Raw genomic sequence first — 22194 nt, forward strand, 5'->3', positions numbered from 1 at the left:
CCTCTCCAGGCAGATCCCAAGTAAATCCCCCCAGAGCCGGGATGGGATCCAGCAAGGAACCCCTAAGCTTTGCGGAACAGAAAGCAGATTGCATTGCTCTAAGACAGCAGCACTCACGCCCCATGTGTCAGCTCTAAACGGATCTCTCTCTGGGCAGATCCAGAGCAGATCTCTCAGGGCTGGGTTGGGATCCGGCAGGGATCTCCCCAGAGCTTTGCAGGGCCAAGATCAGACCAGGGTGCCTGGAGACAGCAGGGTCTGCAGGCTGGCCGTCAGCACTGGGCAGATCCCCAGCAGATCCCCAGGGGCTGGGATCGAGCAGGGCCTGCCCAAGAGCCCTGCGGAGGCAGGAGCAGACTGCGTGGCTCCACGAGCGTCACCACCGAGCGGATCCCTCTCCAGGGAGATCCCCGGCAGATCCCCAGGGCGGGGCTGGGATCCAGCGAGGATCCCCTAAGCCCTGCAGAAGGGAGAGCAGACCGGGCAGCAGGGACCGCAGGGCTCGCGGCACGTGGGTCAGCCCCGAGGGATCCTCGTCGGGCAGATCCACCGCAGCTCCCTCGGCGCCGGGCTCCAGCGGGGATCCCGCCAACGCTTTACTGGATCCGCGAGCAAGGCGGGAGCGGCTGGCGGTCACCGGGGGGGAGGAGGGGCAGATCCCAAGGCGATCCCGGGAACCGGGCAGGGATCCGGCAGGGATCCCCACCACCACCCCCCCGAGGGGGAGGGGGGGCAGATCCCAAGGCGATCCCGGGAACCGGGCAGGGATCCGGCAGGGATCCCCACCCCCCCCCCCCCGAGGATCACAGCCACGAGTGTCAGCCCTGGAGCGGACCCGCCCCCCTCCCCGCCGCGGCCGGGATCCAGCGGGGATCCAGCGGGGATCCTCCTCCCCCCCCCCCCCGGCGGGGCGCGGGCGGCGGCGGCGGGGGCGGGCGGCGGCGCCGGGGGCGGACCGGGGCCCTCCCCCGCCGCCCGCCCCTCCCGGCCCGGCGCGCCCCAACCCGCGCCGGCGCCCGGCACCGGGGAAAGGAGGGGGGACCCGGGGGGCCGGGGGGGGGGGGGCGCCCGGGCCGCCCCGCCGCCGCCCCCCGCCCCGCCGCCGCCTCCCTGCAAAGTTTCGTCCCCGCACTTGCCCCGCGAGGCGCCATCTTAGCGGCGGGGAAACTTTCCGGCGGGCCTCGGCCGGCGCCGCTGTCAGCTGTCACCGGGCCCCCCCCTCCCGCGCCGCTGCCCCGGTACCTTCGGGGCCCCGCGGGCGCCCCCGGGCTCGGCCGCCGCCGCCGCCGGGTCCTCGCGGCCGCGCCGCCGCCGCCGCCGCGCGTCCTCCACCAGCACCGTGTAGACGGCGTTGGCGCCCGGCTTGCCGGCGGGCAGCACCACGCCGCCGCCGCCGCCGCCGCCCCGCCCCGCCGGGCCGCAGTCGGGGCAGCCGGTGAGCCCGGGCGGCGGCGAGCCCTCGCGGTGCGCCGGCGCGGCGCGCTTGGGCAGGCGTTTGGGCTCCATGCGGGGCGGGGGCGGCGGCCGCGGGCCGGGGCCGGGGCCCGGCTGTGGGCTGCGCTGCGCCGCGCTGCCCGGTGTCGGCGGCGCGGCCCGGGACACGCCCCCCCCCTGCCCCCCCGCCGCCGCCGCTGCCGCCGCCGCCGCCGCCGCCGCCGCCGCGGCCACCGCCCCCGCGCGCGGGGAGGAGGCGGGAGCGGGCGCGGGGGGCGGGCGCGGGGGGCGGGGGGGGGCGCGCGCCCGCCGCCGCTGCCGCCCCTCGCCATTGGCCGCCGCGCGGTATCAACATTCCGAAACGGAACGCGGCCCGCCGCCGCCGCCGCCGCCCATTGGCCCCGCCGCGCTGCCAATCCGGGCCCGGGGCCACGCCCCCTCCCCTCCGCCGCGCCACGCCCCCTCCCCGCCCGCCGCGCCTCGGCCTGGGGGACCGGCGCCGCCGCCGCCGCCGCCGCCGCCATCTTCTCGCCCCCCCCCCCCCAACCCTCGCCCCCCACACACCGGGCCGCCGCCGCCTCCGAGCGGCCGCCGCAGCCCTCCGGCCGGCACCGGGCCCGCCCCCCCCTCCCCCCGTAAAGTTCCCGCTCCGGCGTAAGTTACCGAGATCCCTGAATGTTCCGGGGCTCCCGGCATGCTACAGCGCCCCATAAAGTTACACGGCTGCCCCATAAGTTATGGGGCCCCCCAAAAGTCAAAAGCCCTAAAGCCGCACACTTTCAACGCCCTGCAAAAGTTACAGCTTAATATATAGCTTTATTACACGTAAATTACAGGGTCCCCCAAATGTTATGGGGCTCCCCCCCAAAGTTACAGGGCTCCTGTAAAGGTTATGGGGCCCTTTAGTATTTATAGGGCTCCTCCAAACGTTACAGAGATTGCCTCCAGGTTATAGCCCCCCCCCAAGTTATAGCACCCAAAATCATAGGTCTCCTCCAAATGTTACAGTGCCCCCCCAAAAGTTCTCGGGCCTCTGGAAAAGTTATGCCCCCCCCAAAAAAAAAAAGTTATAATGCTTCCCCTATATGTTATATGCTTCCCCCTATATGCTCACCCATAAGTTGCAGTCAGACAAAAGTTACAAGCCCCCCCCCCAAATGTTCCAGGACTCCCAGAAGTTTGTAAAGCTGCCCCTAAAGTTACAGTCTCCCCCCAAAGTTACAGGAGCCCCGTACTTATAGGTCCCTACAAAAGTCATAGCCCCCCCCCCAATGGTTACAGGGCTCCCAAAGCTGTAGCTCCCCCCTAAAAGTAATAGGACTCCCCCAAAGTAAAACCCTCCCCCCAGGCACGGGGGGAGCCTGGGGGGCACGGATGACAGCACCCGGCTCCCGATGTGGGGGCAGCAAGGGGGTCCTCCCCCGGGACCCCCTCCCGCGTCATTTTTCCCCTGCTGCCAGGAAAAAGCCTGCCCCCGCGCACGGCCCGCGGCCGAGGTACCCGCGGGGGGAGGCGGCTCCGCGGCGCAGCCGCCGGGCCGGGCCGGGCCGGGCCGGGCCGGGCCGGGGCTGCCGCCTATCCGCGCAAAATTCGGTGGGGACGCGGGACGGAGGCGGACACCCCCCCCCAGCGCGGGCGGCGAGCGGGGAGGCAGCGGCCGCTCCCCGAGCGAGCCGCCGAGCCCGAGTGCCGGCACGTCCGGCCGGGAGCCGCCGGGCGCCCCGGCGAGCCGAGACGGCAGCGACCTGCAGCCGCCGCGGCGCGCGGGCGCGGTTCGGCTCGGCACGCGGGGCCGGGACGCGCGTGGGCACGGCCGCTTCGGCAGCCCGGAGGTTAGCGGCCGCCTCCGCGGGGGAATTAACCCGCTTGCGGGGAAAAGAGGAGGAGAGAAGAGCTCCGTCTAACGGGAGCCGGCCGGGTGCCCCGCAGCCCGGCCGCGGGGGAAGCGGCGCGCTGGAGGGCGGCGGCGGCCGCCCCGGCCGTGCCGGGGCCCGTCCCCGGGTGCGACCCGCAGCACCGCAGTCTTCGAGCCCTTTCCCGTGGGGCAGCTGGAGCCAGCCTTGCCTTGCGGGGTTCCCCTCCCCTTCCCCGCTGCCGGTGCTGCCGTACCTCGCGGGAAGGTGATCCCAGCAGCTCCATGGCACCTGAGGGAGAAGGGGAGGGAAAGCCCAGCCCTGGCCCGGGCAGGAGGCGCCTTATGTCAACGCAGCGCTGCAGCACAGGGGTGTTTCTCGTGCCGCTGCAGAGCAGAGCTGTTTGGCCGTATAACTTGGTTGTGGTATTAACCCAACAGACATGTTTCTTAAAAATAAAATAAAATAAAAGAAGACAATAAAAGCGCGCCACGGAGCGAGGATGTGTGCATCTCGCGAGGGAAGAGGGCCGAGCTCAGAGCAGGGCCTGCACGGGAGCCCCCGGTCCGGCTCCCACCCGGTGCTAGTGCTGTGCCCTGGAGAGGGGTTTTGCCACGATCCTGAGCTCCGAGACCTTGCCCACGTGCTGCAGTGCTGGTCCCAAAAGATTGGTCCCAACTAATGGCCCAGAAAGCCGTTTCCTTCTCCCCTTCTATTCCAGCGTGGGTATTTGCAGAGCACCCAGAGCGCTGCCTGTCTGTTCCTCCCGCACCGTCACCGTGCCAGCACCGGGTGCCTGAGTTGCATCCTGTCATCTGACCCTCAGCTGGCCAAAAGACCAGTGCCTGGCACCCGCGTTCCCGCAGGACCTAGGGATATGCTGCAAACGGGACCAGTGGGTCCCACCAAGCAGGAGGCAGCAATGCCGGAGCCGTCGGGCGGGAGCGAAGGGAGCTCGGCCCCGGGGCTCTTCGGTGCACAGACCCACAGCCTAACAGCAAGGACAGAGCCCGAGCGGCTCCGCGGCTGGGGACATCGGCGTTTCCGCACGCGAGTCCTGGGACTGGCAGCCCTGCAGAGCAGCCTGCCTGGGCGGCCCCTGCCATCCTCATCCTCGGTGGGACGATGCCACTGGTTGAGCCCCTGTTGCCAGGGTGGCTGCAGGCGTCACCCTGGTCCTGCTGGGCGGATGGGACGGAGCAGCAGGGGCCGAGCCTGAAGTCCCCAGGGAAAGGGGAACCGTGTCCGCAGGCTGCGCTTGAGAGTGCTGCAGAAAAACCAGGAGGAGGAGGAGCATGGATGGAGCAGCCTTCGTCCCTGGCACATCCCTGCCCCTGGCCGCGGAGGAGCTGGGGCTCTGCTTGCTCCAGGCTGCTCCGGCCCCGTCTCTCGTCGTCCCTCTCTGCCTCCGCCTCCGTTATCCAGCACCTCCTGGGGAAACCGAGACAGGAGCCGGGAGGCTCATCCCGCCGATGGGCCGCAGCTCCGGCCCTCCAGCCCGTCCACGCGCGGAGCCAGGCGGGCGCCCGCGGGGAGGCGGCTTGGGTGCCCTCCGGCCGCGGCCGCCCGCCCTCGCGCCCGCCCGTGCTCCCTCCTCGCCGCCCGGGGCCGCCGGGCCCGCCGCCGGCAGCGGGACTTGGTGCCGCGCTCTGGTGCCTTCTAGCCTGAAGGGCGTTATAGCGGGGTGGCCTCGGCGTCTCCGGGCCCTCGTTAGCGCAGCCCCAGAGGAGTTAACGATGGAGCAGCTCTCCATTGGCTGCGGCAGCAACGCCTCTCCTCCCCCCTTGGAATTATTATCGGAATAACAAGTCTAGGCTTTATCGCACGGAGCCCTGGGTGTTGCCCGGCGGTTGTCCTCCCTCCCCCCCAATCTCGTTTAATCTTTAACACTGAAATGCTGAGCTGGCTTCTTTAATCAATTTAAATATTATGCAACTCCCGCGAACATCGTCTCCCGGCGTTGCACAAGAGCGCCGTGTGCCACCAGCCTGTCGCACAAGGCCCTGGGGCCCCCACACGCAGCGCGGTGTCTCTGCAGGGTGGCCCATGTCCCACGGCGCTGGGTGGCCCAGCTCCTGCCTTGCAGCGCGGCCTGGTTCCCGCGGCACAGGGTGGCCCGGATCTCACGTTGCAGCATATCCTGGGTCCCACATTGCAGGGTGGCCTGAGTCCTGCATCACTGGGTAGCAGGTCCTGCATCACGAGGTGGCCCAGGTCACACACTGCAGCATGGCCCAGGTCCTGCACTGTGCCTGGCCCAGGTCTGCATCACGAGGTGGCCCAGGTCCTGCACTGTGGGTGGCCCAGGTCCTGCATCGCTGGGTGGCCCAGGTCCTGCACTGTGGGTGGCTCTCCCAGGTCCTGCCGCTTGCCGGGAGATGCCCGCTGCAGCACCCAGGTGCCCTCGCCGGCTCCGGGCTGGGCCGCAGCCAGCCCACAGCCCTCGAGAGGTTCGGAGAGGGAGCCAGCGGCCTTGCCCATGGTGCCCGTTCCTGCAGCGCACCCCGACCTGGGGCTGGGCACCCCGAGCACGGTGCGGGGAGGCTTTCTTTGGGTGGGGGAGCTGCGGTGGGCGCAGGGGGAACCCGCCCTGCCTGCCAAAAAGCACCGGCTCGAGGACAACCGACGGTGCTGCAGGGCATCCTGCCCCCGCTGGCCCTCCCAGCCGGCAGCCTCCGGCCTCGGCACCGTGGGGTCCCAGCACCCATGGTCCCAGCGCCGTGGGGCCCCAGTGCGTCGTGACCAGCTGCAGGCCCGACCCCCAGTGCGGGCTGCCCGGCTGCTGCTGGCTCTCGGGGTGCAGAGCCAGGCGGGCTCGGGGCCCCGTGGGGTGCAGAGGACACATGGAGCCATAGCACACGCGGAGTGGGGCAGGCTATGGGATGGCGCAGGGGGCGCAGGGCCGTGCGCGGCGCGGCTCCGTGCAGCGCCCGCCCGCCCGGGGCAGAGCCCTGCACAGGGCAGGGCCGTCCGACATGCGCCTCCAAACGGGTCAGAGCCGTGCAGCCTGCAGCTCCGTGGGGGCACAGATGCACCCGGCGCGCAGCTCTGTGCAGCGTGCCGGTCCTGGCGCAGATAAATGCACGCAGCATGCGGCTCCGTGCAGCGTGCCGGTCCATATGCAGTTGTGTGCAGAACACGGCTCCATGCAGGGTGCCGGTCCGTACGCAGGCAGTTGCCTGCAGCACGCGGCTCCATGCAGCGTGCCAGTCCATACGCAGGCGGTTGTGTGCAGCACATGGCTCCATGCAGCGTGCCAGTCCGTACGCAGGCGGTTGTGTGCAGCACGTGGCTCCATGCAGCGTGCCAGTCCATACGCAGGCGGTTGTGTGCAGCACATGGCTCCGTGCAGCGTGCCAGTCTGTACACAGGCAGTTGCATGCAGCACATGGCTCCGTGCAGCGTGCCGGTCCATACACAGGCGGTTGTGTGCAGCGCATGGCTCCGTGCTGCATGCCGGTCTGTACGCAGGCGGCTCTGTGCAGCACGTGGCTCCGTGCAGCGTACCGGTCCATATGCAGGTGGTTGTGTGCAGCACATGGCTCCGTGCAGCGTGCCGGTCCGTACACAGGCAGTTGCATGCAGCACGTGGCTCCGTGCAGCGTGCCGGTCCGTACGCAGGCAGTTGTACGCAGCACATGGCTCTGCACGGCGTGCGGCGCTGCACGGTGCCGCTGGGCTCCCGCTCACTCCCCCTTGTGGGAACGGCGCCGAGGAGCCGGCCGGGAGCAGGTTGGGGGGTGCCCCGAGCGGGGCCCAGCTCCGACCCCAGCACCCGTGGCGGGGGGCACGCGCGGGGGATGTTTTCTTGGGGTTTGTTGTTGCCGTGTGCTCGTTTTTGTTCTGAATTTCTCCGCCGCCTTGCAGGAGGGGCGAGAGGCGCCCGAGGCAGCTTCCTTCCCGCTGCGCCACCGGCGAGGGGCTCCCGGGGCGGGGAGACGCCGGGGCAGACGCTGGGCGTCCCTTAATAGGCCCCGTTTCTCCACGTCCAAGTCCCGCTCTGGACGGGAGAAAGGACACGTCGGAGCTGGGCGAACCCCGCTTTTGGAGCCGCTTTTGCTCCTTGCAACAAGCAGCATTTTGGGCATCGGCACCCGAGGACAGAGGAAAAAGGCTTAAGGAAAAAAGAGAATTAAAAAAAAATGCAAATAGGTGCAGAGGGGATACGGGGGGGGGGGGGCGCGGGCGCTAGAGGTTGGTGATGTACACCTGGAGCCCGTTGGGCGCCGGCGCGGCGCAGCCCCGGCGCGCCCCGGCCTCGGCGCGCGCCTCGCCGACGCTTTCGTACAGGTTCTCGGGGGGCCGGGGCGCCCCCGGGCCCGGCCCGCTCCCGGCCCCGTCCTCGCAGCGGCGCTGGGGGCCGATGGTCTCGTAGCAGGGCTCGGGGGCTCGGGGGTGCTCGGCGGGGCGGCGGGGCCAGCGGCCGCCCGGCTGCGCCGCGGCCCCCGGGGGCGAAGCCGCCTCCTGGGGAGGTTTCCTCCTGCCGCCTTTGCACACCGTGGAGTACATCGCTTCGACCTGCCGAAAGGGAAACGCGTAGGAGCCGCGGCCCCTCGCCGGGAGAGGCCCCGCCGCCGCGCCGCGGCCGCCTCCGAGCCCCGTACCTCCGGCGGCGCCGGCTCCCTCGCCTTGCGCACGCAGGCGTAGTCGGCGGAGGCGGCTGGGCTCCCGGCGCCCCCGGGCAGGCGCTCGCGGGGCGCGAACACCAGGTTGGAGTAGGTGTGCTCGGCGGCCGCGGGGCCGGGGATCCGCGGCAGCTCCCGGTGCGGCGAGGCGCTCCCGGCCGCCGGCCGCCCCGGCGCCTGCGGCAAATGCACGCTGGCCGGTCTCTGGCCTGCAGGAGAAGGTGGGTTGGGGGGCGCCGGGGGGGGGCCACAGCCGGCGCCGGCCTCGGCCTGCCGGCGCCCGCCGGGATGCACGGAGACGGGGGACGGCCCGCGGCGGCCCGCGACTCACTCTCGCCCGCGGGCGTCAGGCGGCAGAGCTCGTGCAGCTTCGTGTCGGATTTGCTGAGCGCGCGGAGCTGCAGCTGCCTCGGCAGGGCCTGCGCGGGGCCGAGGGGGGCCCTGAGCCGCCTGCCCCGGAGCGGGGCTGTGCCCGGGCCCCCCCGGCCCCCCGTGCACCCGCTTACCTCGTCCATTAGCTTCACCGCGTCCGCAGGCACCTTCCTCTTCCGAGCCTTGCTGCAAGGAGACGCGGGGCTGAGCCGGGGGCTGCCGAGCCGGAGCAGCGGGACCTTCCGGTCCAGCGGGACCAGCTCCTCGGTAGGTCCCGCGCTGCACCCGGCGGGATGCTGGGCGGGATGCTGCGTGCACCCGGCGGGATGCTGCGTGCACCCGGCGTGCCCCGGCTCCTCGGGTGCAGGGTGCCTCAAGGGCCAGGCAGGGAGCAAAAGCCAAGCGGGGCGCGGAGCGGAGCGGGGGAGCAGCGGCCCCTCGTGCCTCCGGGACGAGAAGCGGGGCGGCAGCGGGGCCGGCGGCAGCGGCGGGGGGCTCCTACCGTCTGCAGGCGGCACACAGGGCGCCCAGGGAGAGCAGGGCGCCGAGCAGGGCCAGGGGGGCGACGGCCGGCAGCAGCGGGGGCCTCGGCAGCCCCTCGCCCGGCGCTGCTGCCATGGGCGAGCCGCTTCCCGCGCTCCTCCGAGCCCTGCGGAGAGAGAAGGATGGTCGGGCACCGGGGGCGGCTCGGAGGCGCCACCAGCACCCACCCACTAGCCCTTTAAAGCCGCTAACCACAGCGGCTTTAATGCTTTAACGGCTGCGGCTCCCCTGCCCTTCCTGCTCCCCCGCGGCAGCGGGCACCACACCACCCTCCACCGCGCAACCCACTGCCGTGCCACCGCTGCTGTGCCATTGCCACCAACCACCATGCAGTCCACCACCGTGCCACCACTGCCGTGCAACCTACTGCCGTGCCACCAACGGCACGGTGCAGTGGGAGCAGCCGAGTGGGTGCGGGTCCCTTTCTTTCATGGTCGTGGCCACACCGGCAGAGTGGGAGCTCCGGTTCCTGCCTGCAGCAGATCGCATCGGTGCACAGGGTCAGCATGGATGCACTGAGCTGGCATGAGTGCACGGACCTGGTATGGGTGCACGGAACTGGTGCAGATGCATCAAGTTGGCATGGGTGCACGGACCCGGTGTGGGTGCACAGACCCGGTGTGGGTGCACAGAGCCAGCAGCAAGTGCAGGGCAAGAGAAGCAGAGGAGCGCAGGTGCTGTGGAGCCCAGGACCGAGCGTGGACGGCGGCAGCAGCTGCTCCCAGCTCCGTGCGAGCCCCAGGGGCAGCGTTCAGCTGCTCAGACCCTACTCGCAGAAGAGGCTGGTGTATTACTACGTGTCAATGTGCCAATGTTTGGAATATGCCTTGGTCCAAAGTTTTCCCTACTGATGGAAGAAGAAAGACGAAGGTAGTTTGCAGCCTGGCAAACACTGCAGTAAAACATGCCTCAGGGAGGACGTAACTGATCCAGAGGCCGACGAAGCTCGCACCTCAGAGCAGGATGACGTCCACAAGCGCTGCCGGGGACACAGGGAGCCCTTCAGCCATGCCCTGTGCCTCTTACTCGCCCTCTTACATACCCTATTCCAGATCGCAAAGCCTCAGACCCAACCTGCCGCACCTGAGCTTCAAATGCGAAACCAGGGCCCCGTGGGACAGCGCAGGGACCTCCCTCGTCCCCAGCTCTGCCTGACGACCCCCCTTTGCACATGCAGAGTCGGTGCCCTCCGAGGGGAGCTAGCACCGAGACGAGCAAACGGAGCATCTCCCCCGCCGGGCTCCTCTGCCTCCGAGCTGCAGCTTCGCAGGCGGGAGAGACCTCGGGAAGGAGGAGCTCCGGGGAGGTTTCACCCATCGAGCGACCTGTCTTGCTCCTCTCCCCTACGTATCTCATGTCACCCACCGGCACACTTGGTGCATCTTCTCCCACGTAACCAGTCAGCCTTTGCTCACCCAAGCACTGTTTTATCCGAGAACTTCCCACGCCTTTGGGTACTTCACTAATGCTTTAACCCCTGGAGAGCAATTATTCCAACGTGGAAACCGAGACGGGCCTGCGGGACCCACCCGGCTGGGCAGGCTGGCTTAGATCAGAGCTGGGAAGGGAGCTCAGCTTTCTTTTCAAAAGCGTTTTAATTAGAGAGCGCTGCTTTTCTGTCCGAGCCTATGTTAATTATACGGATTGCCTGCAAAACGAGTGGTTGTTTTAGACAGTCCTCGCTTAACTCGTTCAGCTTATTAGAGCGACAGGATCCCAGGCAGCAAAACAACGACAGTCAGGACAGAAGTGAAGAGCAGGCTCGGAAGCTCAGCAGACGAAGCGATAACACGACCCAGCGGCTGGAAGCCGACGTCAAGCCAAGGCTGAAGCGCGAGCTTTGCTCGCTGAGGTGGGCGCACGCCGGGACGCCTGTTCCCACGGGACGTGGATTTCCCATCCCTGAATTTCTGAGATTCGAGAATGAGACGTCCTGCATTGAAATTAATGCGGAGAAGTTCTGACCTGCTCTGCCGATCCCCTGTGCTGTGCAGGAAAACAAATTTGAAAATCCGGTGTCTGGCCGAATTTGCTCAGAGTCGCTCAGATAAGACTGCGCCGGCTCAGCTAAACCACGCGACGCGGGGTGGCAAGATCAAGTTTTAAATAGACTTTTTGAAACGTGCAAATGAACTTCCTGCCAGTTAAGCTTTTGACTTCCGAGTCTTGGGGCTCCTCTCGAGGGCAAGGCGGCATTTTGTAGCGCGCCGGCTCTGCCGGCCAAGATGGCTTTGAAGACGACGGCAGTTGCGGCGGCGGGACGCGTACGCCCACAACCGCAGCGCACCAAGGAGGGAACAGCTCCATTTCGCGATACCTGAGCACCAGCACCACGAGCACAGTCGATTTGCTACCCAACGACTCGAGAGCTTTTTGTGGCTTTGAAAAGCCCGTCTAACAAAAGGCTTAAATTTCTCAGCCAGGCTTCGTGACTATGCGATTAAATTCGCTGTAAAATTAAGTTCTGCCACTAACAGTTCTGCCTGGTTCCAATTCACCTACATAGATAAATCAGCACACAATATTTAGTGCAGGGTAACAAGAAAAAAGTCCACGGAACTACTAAAAACGTATTTGCAGGGAAGCAGGACGAACATTACAAGTTGATTTCCATCAGCGATTGCCAACAAGGCTGCAGCTGACCCAGGCTCAGGCACCCTGGGGAGTTCTGCTGAAAAACGGCTCAAGAAGGAGAAGTAACTTTTTTTAAAAGAAGAAAAATCACAAAAAGTGAAAGCCCCACAGGCAGTTATAGCAACGGCATTTAATCTGCCTTAAATCATAGGATGTAATAACTAAATCTTAAAAATATTTCCAACACGGAGCAGGCACAAGATCCCTTTCGCTACCCCTTGCATTTCAGCAGCAGGAGCAAGGCTGCCTCTGAAGGGATAGACTTCATGGTTAAACTCCTATTGAGTTGTTTAACTTATAAAGGATCAAATACATTTCTGAAGTCCAGCCCCAATGTCACAAAACTTGGATGCGCGATGCTTCTATCTACAGTCCTGATTGCTACTCACATGCTGGACTGGCTTTTACAGAAAACTTACCTAAAGGTTTTAAGACTATAAGTGACTCTTCTGTTCACACCATGTGGCTTCAGTTGAAGCTGAAATTGTTTCAGCACTTTTCTTCCTTCGTGCCCTTCTAAATTTGCTGGAAACTGACTCACTTTGGCAAAAAAAATGCACTTCTAAGCACTAGCTGAGAAACAGCAGGGCAGGTTTTTTGCAGAGATGAGCCACAGCGGGACCCAAGTTCTGATGAGACCTCAGCGCTGCATTTATAGGAAATCGGATTCCAAAATACGGAAGGAGGGCATTAAGAAGATGTGCCCCGTACTGTCCCCCCCACCCCGAATCAGCTGCCTACCACAGTGGTTTTCTTGCCACAAAATTAGTATTTTGCAATTTCAAATTTTGCAGTTATTTGCAATTTCAAGTCTCCAAAATACAATGTTTCAAAGACTATGCTCTCTCAAGCCTCCACCCACCTGCGGCCGGGTGGCCAGGAGCTCACCATTTCTACGAACTGTTTCACATGCAAGCAAAAAATCTAGTCCCATCAAATCACTGAATTATTATTTTTCTTTTTGGTGGGGAGGCAGAACAGCATCCCACACCTCTGAACTCAACAGTTAAAATTCACTAAGAAAGTGATCAGTTCCTACTCCACTTCTGGGTTCAAACCACAGGATCCCAGCCAAGTTCAAGCGCCTTTCCCCCCTTTCTAAGCCCCGGTACTTCCAGGATGACATTAAATTGCACCGTGCTTACAGACCTCCTTGGCCCGACTGGAACTTTGTTCAATGGTCCAGCTGATGCTTCAACACTGAAGCGCTAAAGGAATCCTGCCTTTCCACTCTGGCTAGTTGCAGCAGCATCTAAGTATTTTCCAATCCCCAGTTTAGCTGAATATACGCAAGTTTGCCAGACAAGAAAATAAACAGCACTTACTTTGCAGAAACTCAAAAGCCAGTGAACATGAAGAACAGCAATCCAACCATACTCTCCTCCTTGCCAATCAGTCTGAGAATTTAGCTTCTTTTATCCAGCAGTTGCTCCTAATTGGGGGTTCCACAGCTTTTCAAACATTCAAGCTCTCCTACTCTTCCTTTGGCTGATCTACAGCGCACAGCTGCTGGGCTGATGCCACAGCTCGCTTCCTGGCCTGCAGAGCTGGCTGCTTCACCCAATGGTAGGCTGGGTTTCTCCCTGCCTTGCCCGTGCAGGCTCTGCAGCGCTGCAAGCAGGCTCTGCAGGCACCTGGCACACAACAGCACCCTCTGCCGCGCTCCCCTTCTAGCAAGGCTGGTTTTAATGCCAGCTGTCTATCCGAAAGATACGCTGCCACACGTAATCACTACCTTTCAAACGACCAGTGCCTTATAAACATAGAGAGAGGGAAAAAAAAAGATTTTATTCACCAGGGACATAAATCGTCTTGGGCGGGATGCAGCAGCTGTTTGAACAGGAAATCTGACTGACAACTGAAGCTGTGGAAGTTTCAAGGAGTGATCAAAATGCAACCTAGCCAGGACACACGACTAATATGCCCATTACAAAGTAAAAAAAGACAAGTAAAGTAGTGTGAGAACACAAAGCAAAATTCAAAAAAATTTCTCTGCCCAATTCGGCTCACCAGTCACGGGCCACTTCAGCAAGCACCCATTCCAAGCTGAGCACATTAATCCTTGTCATCACTCGACACTCGAGCATGGAAAACGAACAGTCATTTGGGAGGGAAGGGCACTGAATAACCATTGTTAAATCCTCGAGTTAAACCCAGTGCGTGGAGAACGTGAATTCAGAACAATGAAAACGCTACGGCCACTTTAGTTAGAAACCGATGGATGCTGATATGCTCAAGGCAGTCCACGTCATCTTTTACATCTACTGTGAAGCTGGAACTTTGGTGTCCAACATAGCAGAATCCAAGTGTTTTCCAGGAGGAAAGAGTCACTACAGCAGATTTCTTGAAGACATTTCTCTTCTTGCTTCAGTTCACTGTTGCTCTGTGGTTTCTGAGCCGTGTCTGCAGTAATGCTAAATCACACATGACTTAACTCTAATCATACCTCCTTCAGCCTTAGATTTTCTGATTAGCTTGGCAGTGAAGCAGACGGGCTTCGTCCTTGAAAGTAGGGGAAGCCCCACCCAGACTGACAGCTTTATAATTTTCTTAGAAATAGATAAAAAGAGTGGCATGAAAAGAGCAAAACTTTTCATTAGAAAAATGACTCATAGAATAAAAGGGATCTGATTTTAACTTAAAAAAATATATCCTTAAGATATTGGTGTGAAATTATTAACAAAAACAAGTCCCACCAGAAACAGAGTTTGATGGAACCACCGTCTTTCCTGGGTAAGGGCTGGCTGCCACCAACACAGAATATAACCTAGGGGAGAAGTTATCCTTCCCATCTGAGGACTATTCACATTGCAGGGAAGGGCATTTTGCTTCCTGGGTTGCCACCAGCATAGCCTGAAGCTCTTCCACAGTCAGGGCTGCATGCTCAGCACAGAGACCTCCTGAGCTGCGTACTCATCTGAGGCCCAGTCTGACCCAGGACTGGGTCCTGAGATTTTTTTTTTTTTTCTAATCTAAAAGCAATCTGTGTTCAATGAGCCACCTAGGACAGAAAAACTCAAGTAATGATGGCAGAAGCACAAGGTTCCCCACAGAATTGTTCTCAGCTAGAAAGTTTGAGACTCTGTTACTCTGCTGTCTTATTCCCCCAGTTCTGGCATACTGCTTGTGGAATGATTCAACTTTCCATGCCAAATCAATGGTTTTGCCATAACATGGCCTAGGGATGCTTTAGACTGCTAGCACCCATCTCCAAGCTGCCAGTTTTCTGTCTATTCATTACACCAGGGCTGCAAGGCACTACTCTCAACGTAACTGAGATCTCATATAAATCCCATTGCAAGGAACAGATGGGAGAGAGCAGTTGAAACAATGTGCTGTTGTTGTTTTCACCCGGCACTAGCATCTGCCTTTTCTGCTCTGCCAGAATGTGCTTGGGACCCTGCCCCCACTTGCATGTGCTCAGTTGGCTGCTGCAAACACAAGCTACAGTTGATGGCAGGATGTGGGGCTTTCAAAGTCCCTCCTCGGCTGCTATACAGCCAGCAGTGTTATCACCCAAGTTACTACAGACTCTGAATGGAGGCACTACCACAGTGATAACAGAGGAAAGAAGTGTGCAAGCGAGCAGGGAATCATATTTCTTGCAGCCAGTCCTTATAAGAGGCTCAGGCTTACTGAATGCTTTCAGGGCTGGACAAACGTATACTCCTTCCCGTCCCAGGAGGGCTCAGCTCAGTAGCATCTAGTTTTGGAAACTGCTGCTTTTCAGCCCAGTTTTCAAGCTGGACAGACTGAGGCCCAGAGGAGTGGGATGGCTCACCCAGGCTCTGAGGCTGTGAGCTCAGGGCCTGCTTAGAAGGTCTGCAGCCTAATGCCTTCCTCAGAGAGACTAGAACTCAGTCATTTTTTTGTGTGTGTCTGCTTTCTTCTGCTCCCGCTGTAGACTGGCTTCCTGGGCCTGCAGCTGTCCCAGCTGTTTGTGAGCATTAGCAAGTTTCTCCTCCAGCTGAGCTGTAGCAACGCTGTGCCTGAAAAGCAAGAGGTGTTAAAACAGTATCATCCTGTGTGCTAAGAGCAAAGGTCTGCCATCACCCCTGAAGGGAGCCCCTTTCCTATGGGACCAGTGCAAGCATAGTGCTGAAATCCAGGAAGTACCTGATGCGCAGTACAACATGAGTTAGAAAACATACAGGTCTTCTTGTGACCCTCAACAGCAACATGTGGAGATGATCATGGGAAAGAAAGGGCTCCAGTACCTTTCCTCAAAAAGCTCCTCTCCCACAGCTTGAATTTCACTCAAAGAACCCCAGACAAACATGCTCATAACCGAGCTGGTCTGAAGAGCTCATTAAAGGCTCTGTTCTCTACCTCCCCTTACATCTCATCCACATGTTTCATCTGTTCCTGCAACACCTGATTTGAATCCCATCTCTTCCCAGAAGGGCCAAGAATGATCATTTTATCCAGCAGCCCCAAAGAGGAATTTTTCCTACCGTCCAATGTTGCGTGCCAAGGCCTGCTGGATTCCTCTGATATCCTTCTGCGTCTGCTCAATCTTTTCCATTGTTTGGAAGAGGCGGACGCTCAGGGCCTTCTTGGTGCTTTTGCTAGCGTGGTAGATCTCTTTGCTGTTCCTCTGTGGCAACGCTGTTCCTCCAGCTTTCTCTCCAGTGCTCTTCCCCCGCAGTTTCTCATTCAAAAAATCAAACACATTGCGGGAAGCCTTACGGCTGCCCGCAGGGGACTGGCCAGCACTATTTCCCTTTCCCTGGCACTTCTTCAGTTTGCCTGGATTCAGCTTCCCCTGCTTCTTCTTCTGAAGCACCTCAGCACACTGGTCAAGGGACTTCCCTCGAGGAAGCACTACAGCCTGCACTGGCTCCACTCGTCCCTCAGAATTCTTCCCCAAACCTGAGGAGGAGAGGCCACGAGGAAAGACATCAAGCCATTACCACAAGAACATCCCAAATCACCTCGACAAAAACTGCAACTGACAGTCACAAGCTTAGAACAAGCATATTGGCTTTTGAGGTACAAAGTCATAACTATCATCAAAGTCAAGCGGGGGCAGCAAGGGCCACAGATGTTTATGATGGATGCTATGACAGGAGCCTTCTGCAGCAGAACATAAGTGATAAAAAAAAAAATCCAAGGCCATGCATTGGGCTAGTTTCTATGAAACGTCACATTCAGCTTCACAGGCCAGGTTCTCCTTAAAACTGGTTTGGTTCCTCTGAAAGAACTAGAGACAAATGCAAGTAGCAGACCAGCCTCCTAAAACCACCAAGGCTCAGTACATTTTGTACAGTGAGAAGCTAGTTCAGCAGGCTTTGAAATCTGTGTTTAAGAGCCAGAGGATGCTTTAACATAGACATCAGAAGCTTCACAGCTCTGTTCTCTTCTACCTGAAGTCCTTGAACATCTCATAACAGTTCTCATGGTTTTAATCATGAGCTTGACTGTGGTTCTAATTTTTGCTGTTACTATACACCTATTGGTGCAAACATGTCCCAGTACTTAGACGAAATGTCCCTTCTCACTTTCTAACAGTTCCATTAGGTGTGATTCATCACAGTCTGAGTCTTATCTAAAAGGCCCTGCAGTAAAGGAGTTTTAACTTCATGCAAAATCTTGCTCTTTGTAACCAGCTCCTGGGAACTATCATAAGATCAAAGTTATAAGGCAGGCAAATAAATTCAAGCCCTCACATGACTAGGACCATCTTCTCCCCTTACCTTTTCCAAATTCATATCCCATCTGAGCAAGCAGTTTGGAGCCAATGCCACGAGTATGGGCTTCCCAGCCGCCAAAAGAGGAACTGCAAGCTGGAGTCCATTCCCCATTTTCTGGCATGCTTGAATCTATCACTGTGGCACAGAAGAGACAGATTAGTGAAACACAAACAAAACTGCTATGTGAAACCTTCAGCTGAGGGTAAGGGAGGCACACGCAACACAAAAACCACTCACAAGGCAGTGATTTACTGCACATATGATCACAGAATGGTTGAGGTTGGATGGGACCTCTGGAGATCACCTAGTTCAACCCCCCTGTTCAAGGGTTGCATCCAGGCAGGTTCTGAATATCTTCAAAGGAGATTCCACAACCTCTCTGAGCAACCTGTTCCAGTGCTCTGACACTCTTACAGTAAAGAAATTCCTCCTCATTTCAGGCAGAACTTCCTGTGGTTCAGTTTGTGCCCATTGCCTCTTGTCCTCTTGCTTGGCACCACTGAAAAGAGCCTGGCCCTATCTTCTGGACACCCACCCTTAAGGTATTTGTGTACATTGATAAGATTCCCTCTCAGTTTTCTCTTCTCCAGGCTGAACAGGCCCAGCTCTTGCAGGCTTTCCTCATAAGAGAGACGCTTCATTCCTCTGATCATCTTCATAGCCCTATGCTGGACTTTCTCCAGTAGTTCCATGTCTTTCTTGTACTGGGGAGCGCCGAACAGGACACTGTACTCCAGAAGAGGCCTCACCAGGGCTGAGTAGAGGGGCAGGATCACCTCCCACTGATCTTATAGTTCCAGGGTGAAGAATCCAGAAGTTTTTATGCTTCTTTGCCTTACTCCTGGGATGATCACAGAGAGTGACATACTTCACCAGCGTAGTCATTGCCTCATTTAGCATTGAGTCTACTGCAAGCATCATTCCACACTTCCAGCTCACTTTTCTAGTATGAGGCTCCTCTAGGACACTATGCTAGTTTTGTATTATTAGCATCAATAATCTCAATTAGGCTAAATTTAAAGAGCTCTAGGACACAGCTTTGTCCCAGGGAAGTAATTGAGACAGTAGCACAGGAAGGGTGTTGCCTGTGTAATCTTAAAGAAGATACTCGGGCTCCCTCTGTGTCAGCTTTTGACAGTAAAACAGGGCAGGTCTGTTACTCCTACTTCACCGAGGCACTGGGAGGACCAAATACTTGCAATTACTGTGATCTTGTATTCTAATGTCATGGAGCTGCATGAAGCTGTCAGAGAGATGAGGAAGCCTTCCTATTTATTTATTTATTTGCTCAACTCAGTCAGTCACATTAAAAAAAAAAAGACCCACACAGCTTGGAACCTACCTACCTGTAATTAATACCCTCTACTTTCATTTGTTGGGAGTTGCCATGGAAACCTCCAACTTTCATTAGCCCAGTAAAGTAACTTGCATGAAACAAAGACTGCAGTTAGCAATTGTAACATAAGAGATGCTTAATGTTCTCTGCTATCTTTCAGCAAAATATAGAGAGATTATATCAACTCTTTCATCAGAGATGAGACACTTGTAATGAAAGCTTCAAGCCAGGAGAGTAATTCAGTATATCCCAGAGAGGAGGGCAAACCTGAATCACAGGCTGTTTTTGCTCCTCATTCTCTACCTTTAGCATAACCAGAATCATCAACGCTATCTTCATCAGACTCAGCAGAGGAATCACCATCTTCACTTCGTAAAGGGGGAATGATACCATCTCCTTCTACGACAGCTTCCTTTAGCAGCAGGGAATCAAACTTCACGGTGTAGTAGCCACTGTCGATGTCTACAGAAGAAAAAGCAACAGATAAGAGTTCAAGCATGCAATATGCAGCTGGTAGAATGCTTTCCACAGCAGATTTAGCTTCAGAGGGAGAGGAGGAAGGCCCAAGGAACATGTATTAAAAAAAATCCTTTTTTTCTTTTTGCTTGAGATTTCTGTCTAAAAGTATCCACTGTGATGAAGAGCTATTTCTACAGTGCCTGTTTTGATACTTAGAGACTTATTTCTAGAAGTAATGAAAGAGGGGCTGCAGAGAAATTGAATTACAGAATTGCAGAATGGTTAAGGTTGGAAAGGACCTCTAGAGACCATCTACAATCCCTCTGCTCAAGCAGGGTCACCTAGAGCACATTGCACAGGATCACATCCAGGCAGGTTTTAAATACCTCCAGAGAAGGAGACTCCACAACCTCTCTGGGCAACCTGCTCCAGTGCTCTGTCACTCTCACAGTAAAGAGGTTTTTACTCATATTCAGACAGAACTTCTTGTGTTTCAGTTTTTGCCCGTTGCCTCTTGTCCTATCACTTGGCACCTCTGAAAAATGTGTGGCCCCATCCTCTGGGGACCCTCCCTTAAGATATCTGTAGATATTGATAAGATCCCCTCTCGGTCTTCTCTTCTCCAGGCTAAACAGAGCCACCTCTTGCAGCCTTCCCTCATCAGTGAGATGCTCCAGTCCTCTAATCATCTTCATAGCCCTACGCTGGACTCTTAAGAGAAGGCAGACTTTTCCCTCAGGCTTAGCAATAGTCAAAGGAAGAAGCAAAGCAGGAATAAACCCCCACCCTGACCAGGACACAAAGGAACCTAAAGAAGCCTGTATTAGCAGCTGACAAGCAGGGCCAACTCCCTTAGCTTTTCTTTCAACAAGAGCAGATTATTGCAATTCTAGCATTCATGCAAGTTCCCGTAATACCCATCTTTTTTCCTACCAGTGCAGCTAATTACTATCTAGCATTTTTATTCTCATACTCCTGCTCCTATGTTACCTTTTTGTCTAACGCTCTTGTTTCCTAACCTCCTCCCATCCTAAGACCTACAAAACTCAGAATATTTTCTCAGCTATTTCCAGATTTTCAGTTCAGGCCTGTAACAACCTAGTCAACTTTTTCAATCATCAAACAAAATAGTCAACTATTTTATTTCATTTAAGCATCCACGTTTACCCTCCATATAGCAGCCTGACAAAACACACTAAAACAAGACTCACCAGTTATTTTTGCAGTATACCATATTCCATCACTGTGTTTTGCTAGGCAGGCCGAGCCCACCTCCAGAGTGCTCAGATTGGGCTCCTGAAATGGCTGAAGCTCTTCCACAGACACCACTTGCCCATGGGAATACCTGCCAGGGATGGTGGAAGAAGAATCATATCTACCCCACTTGGAAAGGGTTTAAATAAAACTTCCTTCCCTCAATAAAGAAAATATGAGCCAGTTGTCAGCATTGATGAATCTTCACCAATAATTACCAAAGTTTTATCACACACTATTTCAACTATACAAGATATTCTTCAATTTTCATCTTGAAGACATTATTTATGTCATTTGTCAATGCATTCCATCCTGCAAAACAAAGCTCTTCTTGCTAGTGACATGCCCAGTAAAATATTTCACAGATTATTTGATAAACAGGATCACACAGAAATGTAGGTCTCTAGTCCAAACTCCTGCTCAAAGCAGGACCAGCTTCATAGACATATCACGTTGCCCAGGGCCTTATCTAGTTAAATTTTGAAAATCTCCAAAGACAGAGACTCCACAACCTCTCTGTGCAATCTGTATGCATGCACTATCTACAAACTAACTTAAAAAAAAACAAAAAAAATCCATGTTGATTAATTATTAATTTAGCTACTCAATGAAGTTGGTAGAATCTCTGCATTTTCCCACGGGATTTAGCATATCACCTCTGTATTAGCTCAAGAAAGCTGTCAAACTGTTTGATGCACTGTTTATCATGTTATAGTTTAAAAACAGAAAGAAAAATATTTGGCAAAATTCCACTTGGTTCAAAAGCCAAACATGGTACTTTCAGAAGAGTTTTCTTCCTTTGCATGGCCAGGCTTTAGCACAAAGAAGGCCATAAACTTCCTCCCACCCCTTTCTTTTTTACCGACAGTTCTCTTTAAATCTGCATTTGTCATCCAAGAAGAACGGACACGGCTTCAAAGACTTGTGAGTTGGATAGAGATACAGCACTCTGACGCCTGCACTGCCATCTTCCAAGTATTCCGTGCCCACAATCATGGCATTATGGTACTCCAGGGTCCCCCAAGAACTATAGTATGGGGCTTTAACCTTCATCCCACTCAATTCCTCCTCCTCTTCCTCTTCTTCACTGTACTTTGATTCACTTTTCTCATCAGTTTCTTCATCTCTCTGTGATGACAGCTCATCATTAGTAGCTGAAGGTTTGTCCTCAGTTCCAAGCTCAGCAATAGCTTCCTTAAAAGCAGCATATTCCTCATCTTGGGCAGAATTGTCTAGGTTGGCCTCCTGCTCTAGGGGACCTACAGGAGAGGAGGAGGATGCACTTGTATCTAATGTAGCAAGAAGTTTGCTCTTTTTAATAGACACCAGGCTAGATTCAGTCAGTTCTATCAGCTGCTTTAAGTCTTCCTGCAACTGAATCAAGTCCGTTTGCTGCGACGGGTCAAGGCCGGCCCCCAAGGCCAGCTCTACTTGCTGCAGCTGGGCACTATAGGTGTGAATTGCTGCCTCCAGGCTCTCTTCATCCATTATCAGCACAACGAAGCCACGTCTAACTGTGACCTTTCTGGGAATTCAGAACATTTTCAACCAGGTTACTTAAAATGATGAACAGGTCTTTGTCCGCAGCCGCCACCGGCTAATCGCCGTCCTGCTGCTTCCCGCGGAGGAGGCCTGAGGCGGCACCTGCAGCGAGGGACATTGGACGGCGCGTTACCGCGGGCCGCCGCCCTGCGGCAAGGGCGCCTGGCTCGGCCCAAGCGCTCGGGGCCGGCGCAGCGCCACAGCCATCACCGCCACCCGCCGCTCTCGCGTCCCCCCCGCCACCGGGCGCGGCCGACCACCCGCCTCACTCACCCCCCGACTCCCCCCTTCTTCCTGGGGCACCGCCATGACACCCCGCCGGCTTCCGGTCTTCCACGCCACCCTACTTCCGGCCTCTCTAGCCGACGCGTTTGGCAGTTTCGTCTAGGAGACTTCCCCCACTGCGCAAGCGCGGGGGGGGGGGCGCGGCCACCAGGGCGCTGGGCATT

At 57.4% G+C, this 22194-nt stretch overlaps 2 protein-coding genes across 2 annotated transcripts; both read right to left on the bottom strand.

Moving 5' to 3' along the window:
* Nucleotides 1-7475: 7475 nt before the first annotated feature.
* Nucleotides 7476-8902, bottom strand: LIME1 (Lck interacting transmembrane adaptor 1). Its single transcript, XM_062589554.1, has 6 exons — nucleotides 8787-8902; nucleotides 8419-8470; nucleotides 8244-8331; nucleotides 7892-8121; nucleotides 7725-7805; nucleotides 7476-7640 (listed from the first exon to the last, which is right to left on the bottom strand). Exons 1-6 carry the CDS (start codon nucleotides 8900-8902, stop codon nucleotides 7476-7478), a joined length of 732 nt encoding a protein of 243 aa, XP_062445538.1.
* A 4328-nt stretch (nucleotides 8903-13230) lies between these two features.
* Nucleotides 13231-22075, bottom strand: ZGPAT (zinc finger CCCH-type and G-patch domain containing). Its single transcript, XM_062589332.1, has 7 exons — nucleotides 22019-22075; nucleotides 21066-21847; nucleotides 20161-20294; nucleotides 18794-18952; nucleotides 17158-17289; nucleotides 15916-16333; nucleotides 13231-15450 (listed from the first exon to the last, which is right to left on the bottom strand). Exons 2-7 carry the CDS (start codon nucleotides 21689-21691, stop codon nucleotides 15312-15314), a joined length of 1608 nt encoding a protein of 535 aa, XP_062445316.1. The 5' UTR covers nucleotides 21692-21847; nucleotides 22019-22075; the 3' UTR covers nucleotides 13231-15311.
* Nucleotides 22076-22194: the final 119 nt, after the last annotated feature.

This window comes from Rhea pennata, chromosome 16 (assembly GCF_028389875.1).
Source record: "Rhea pennata isolate bPtePen1 chromosome 16, bPtePen1.pri, whole genome shotgun sequence".
Classification (NCBI taxonomy): Eukaryota; Metazoa; Chordata; class Aves; order Rheiformes; family Rheidae; genus Rhea; species Rhea pennata.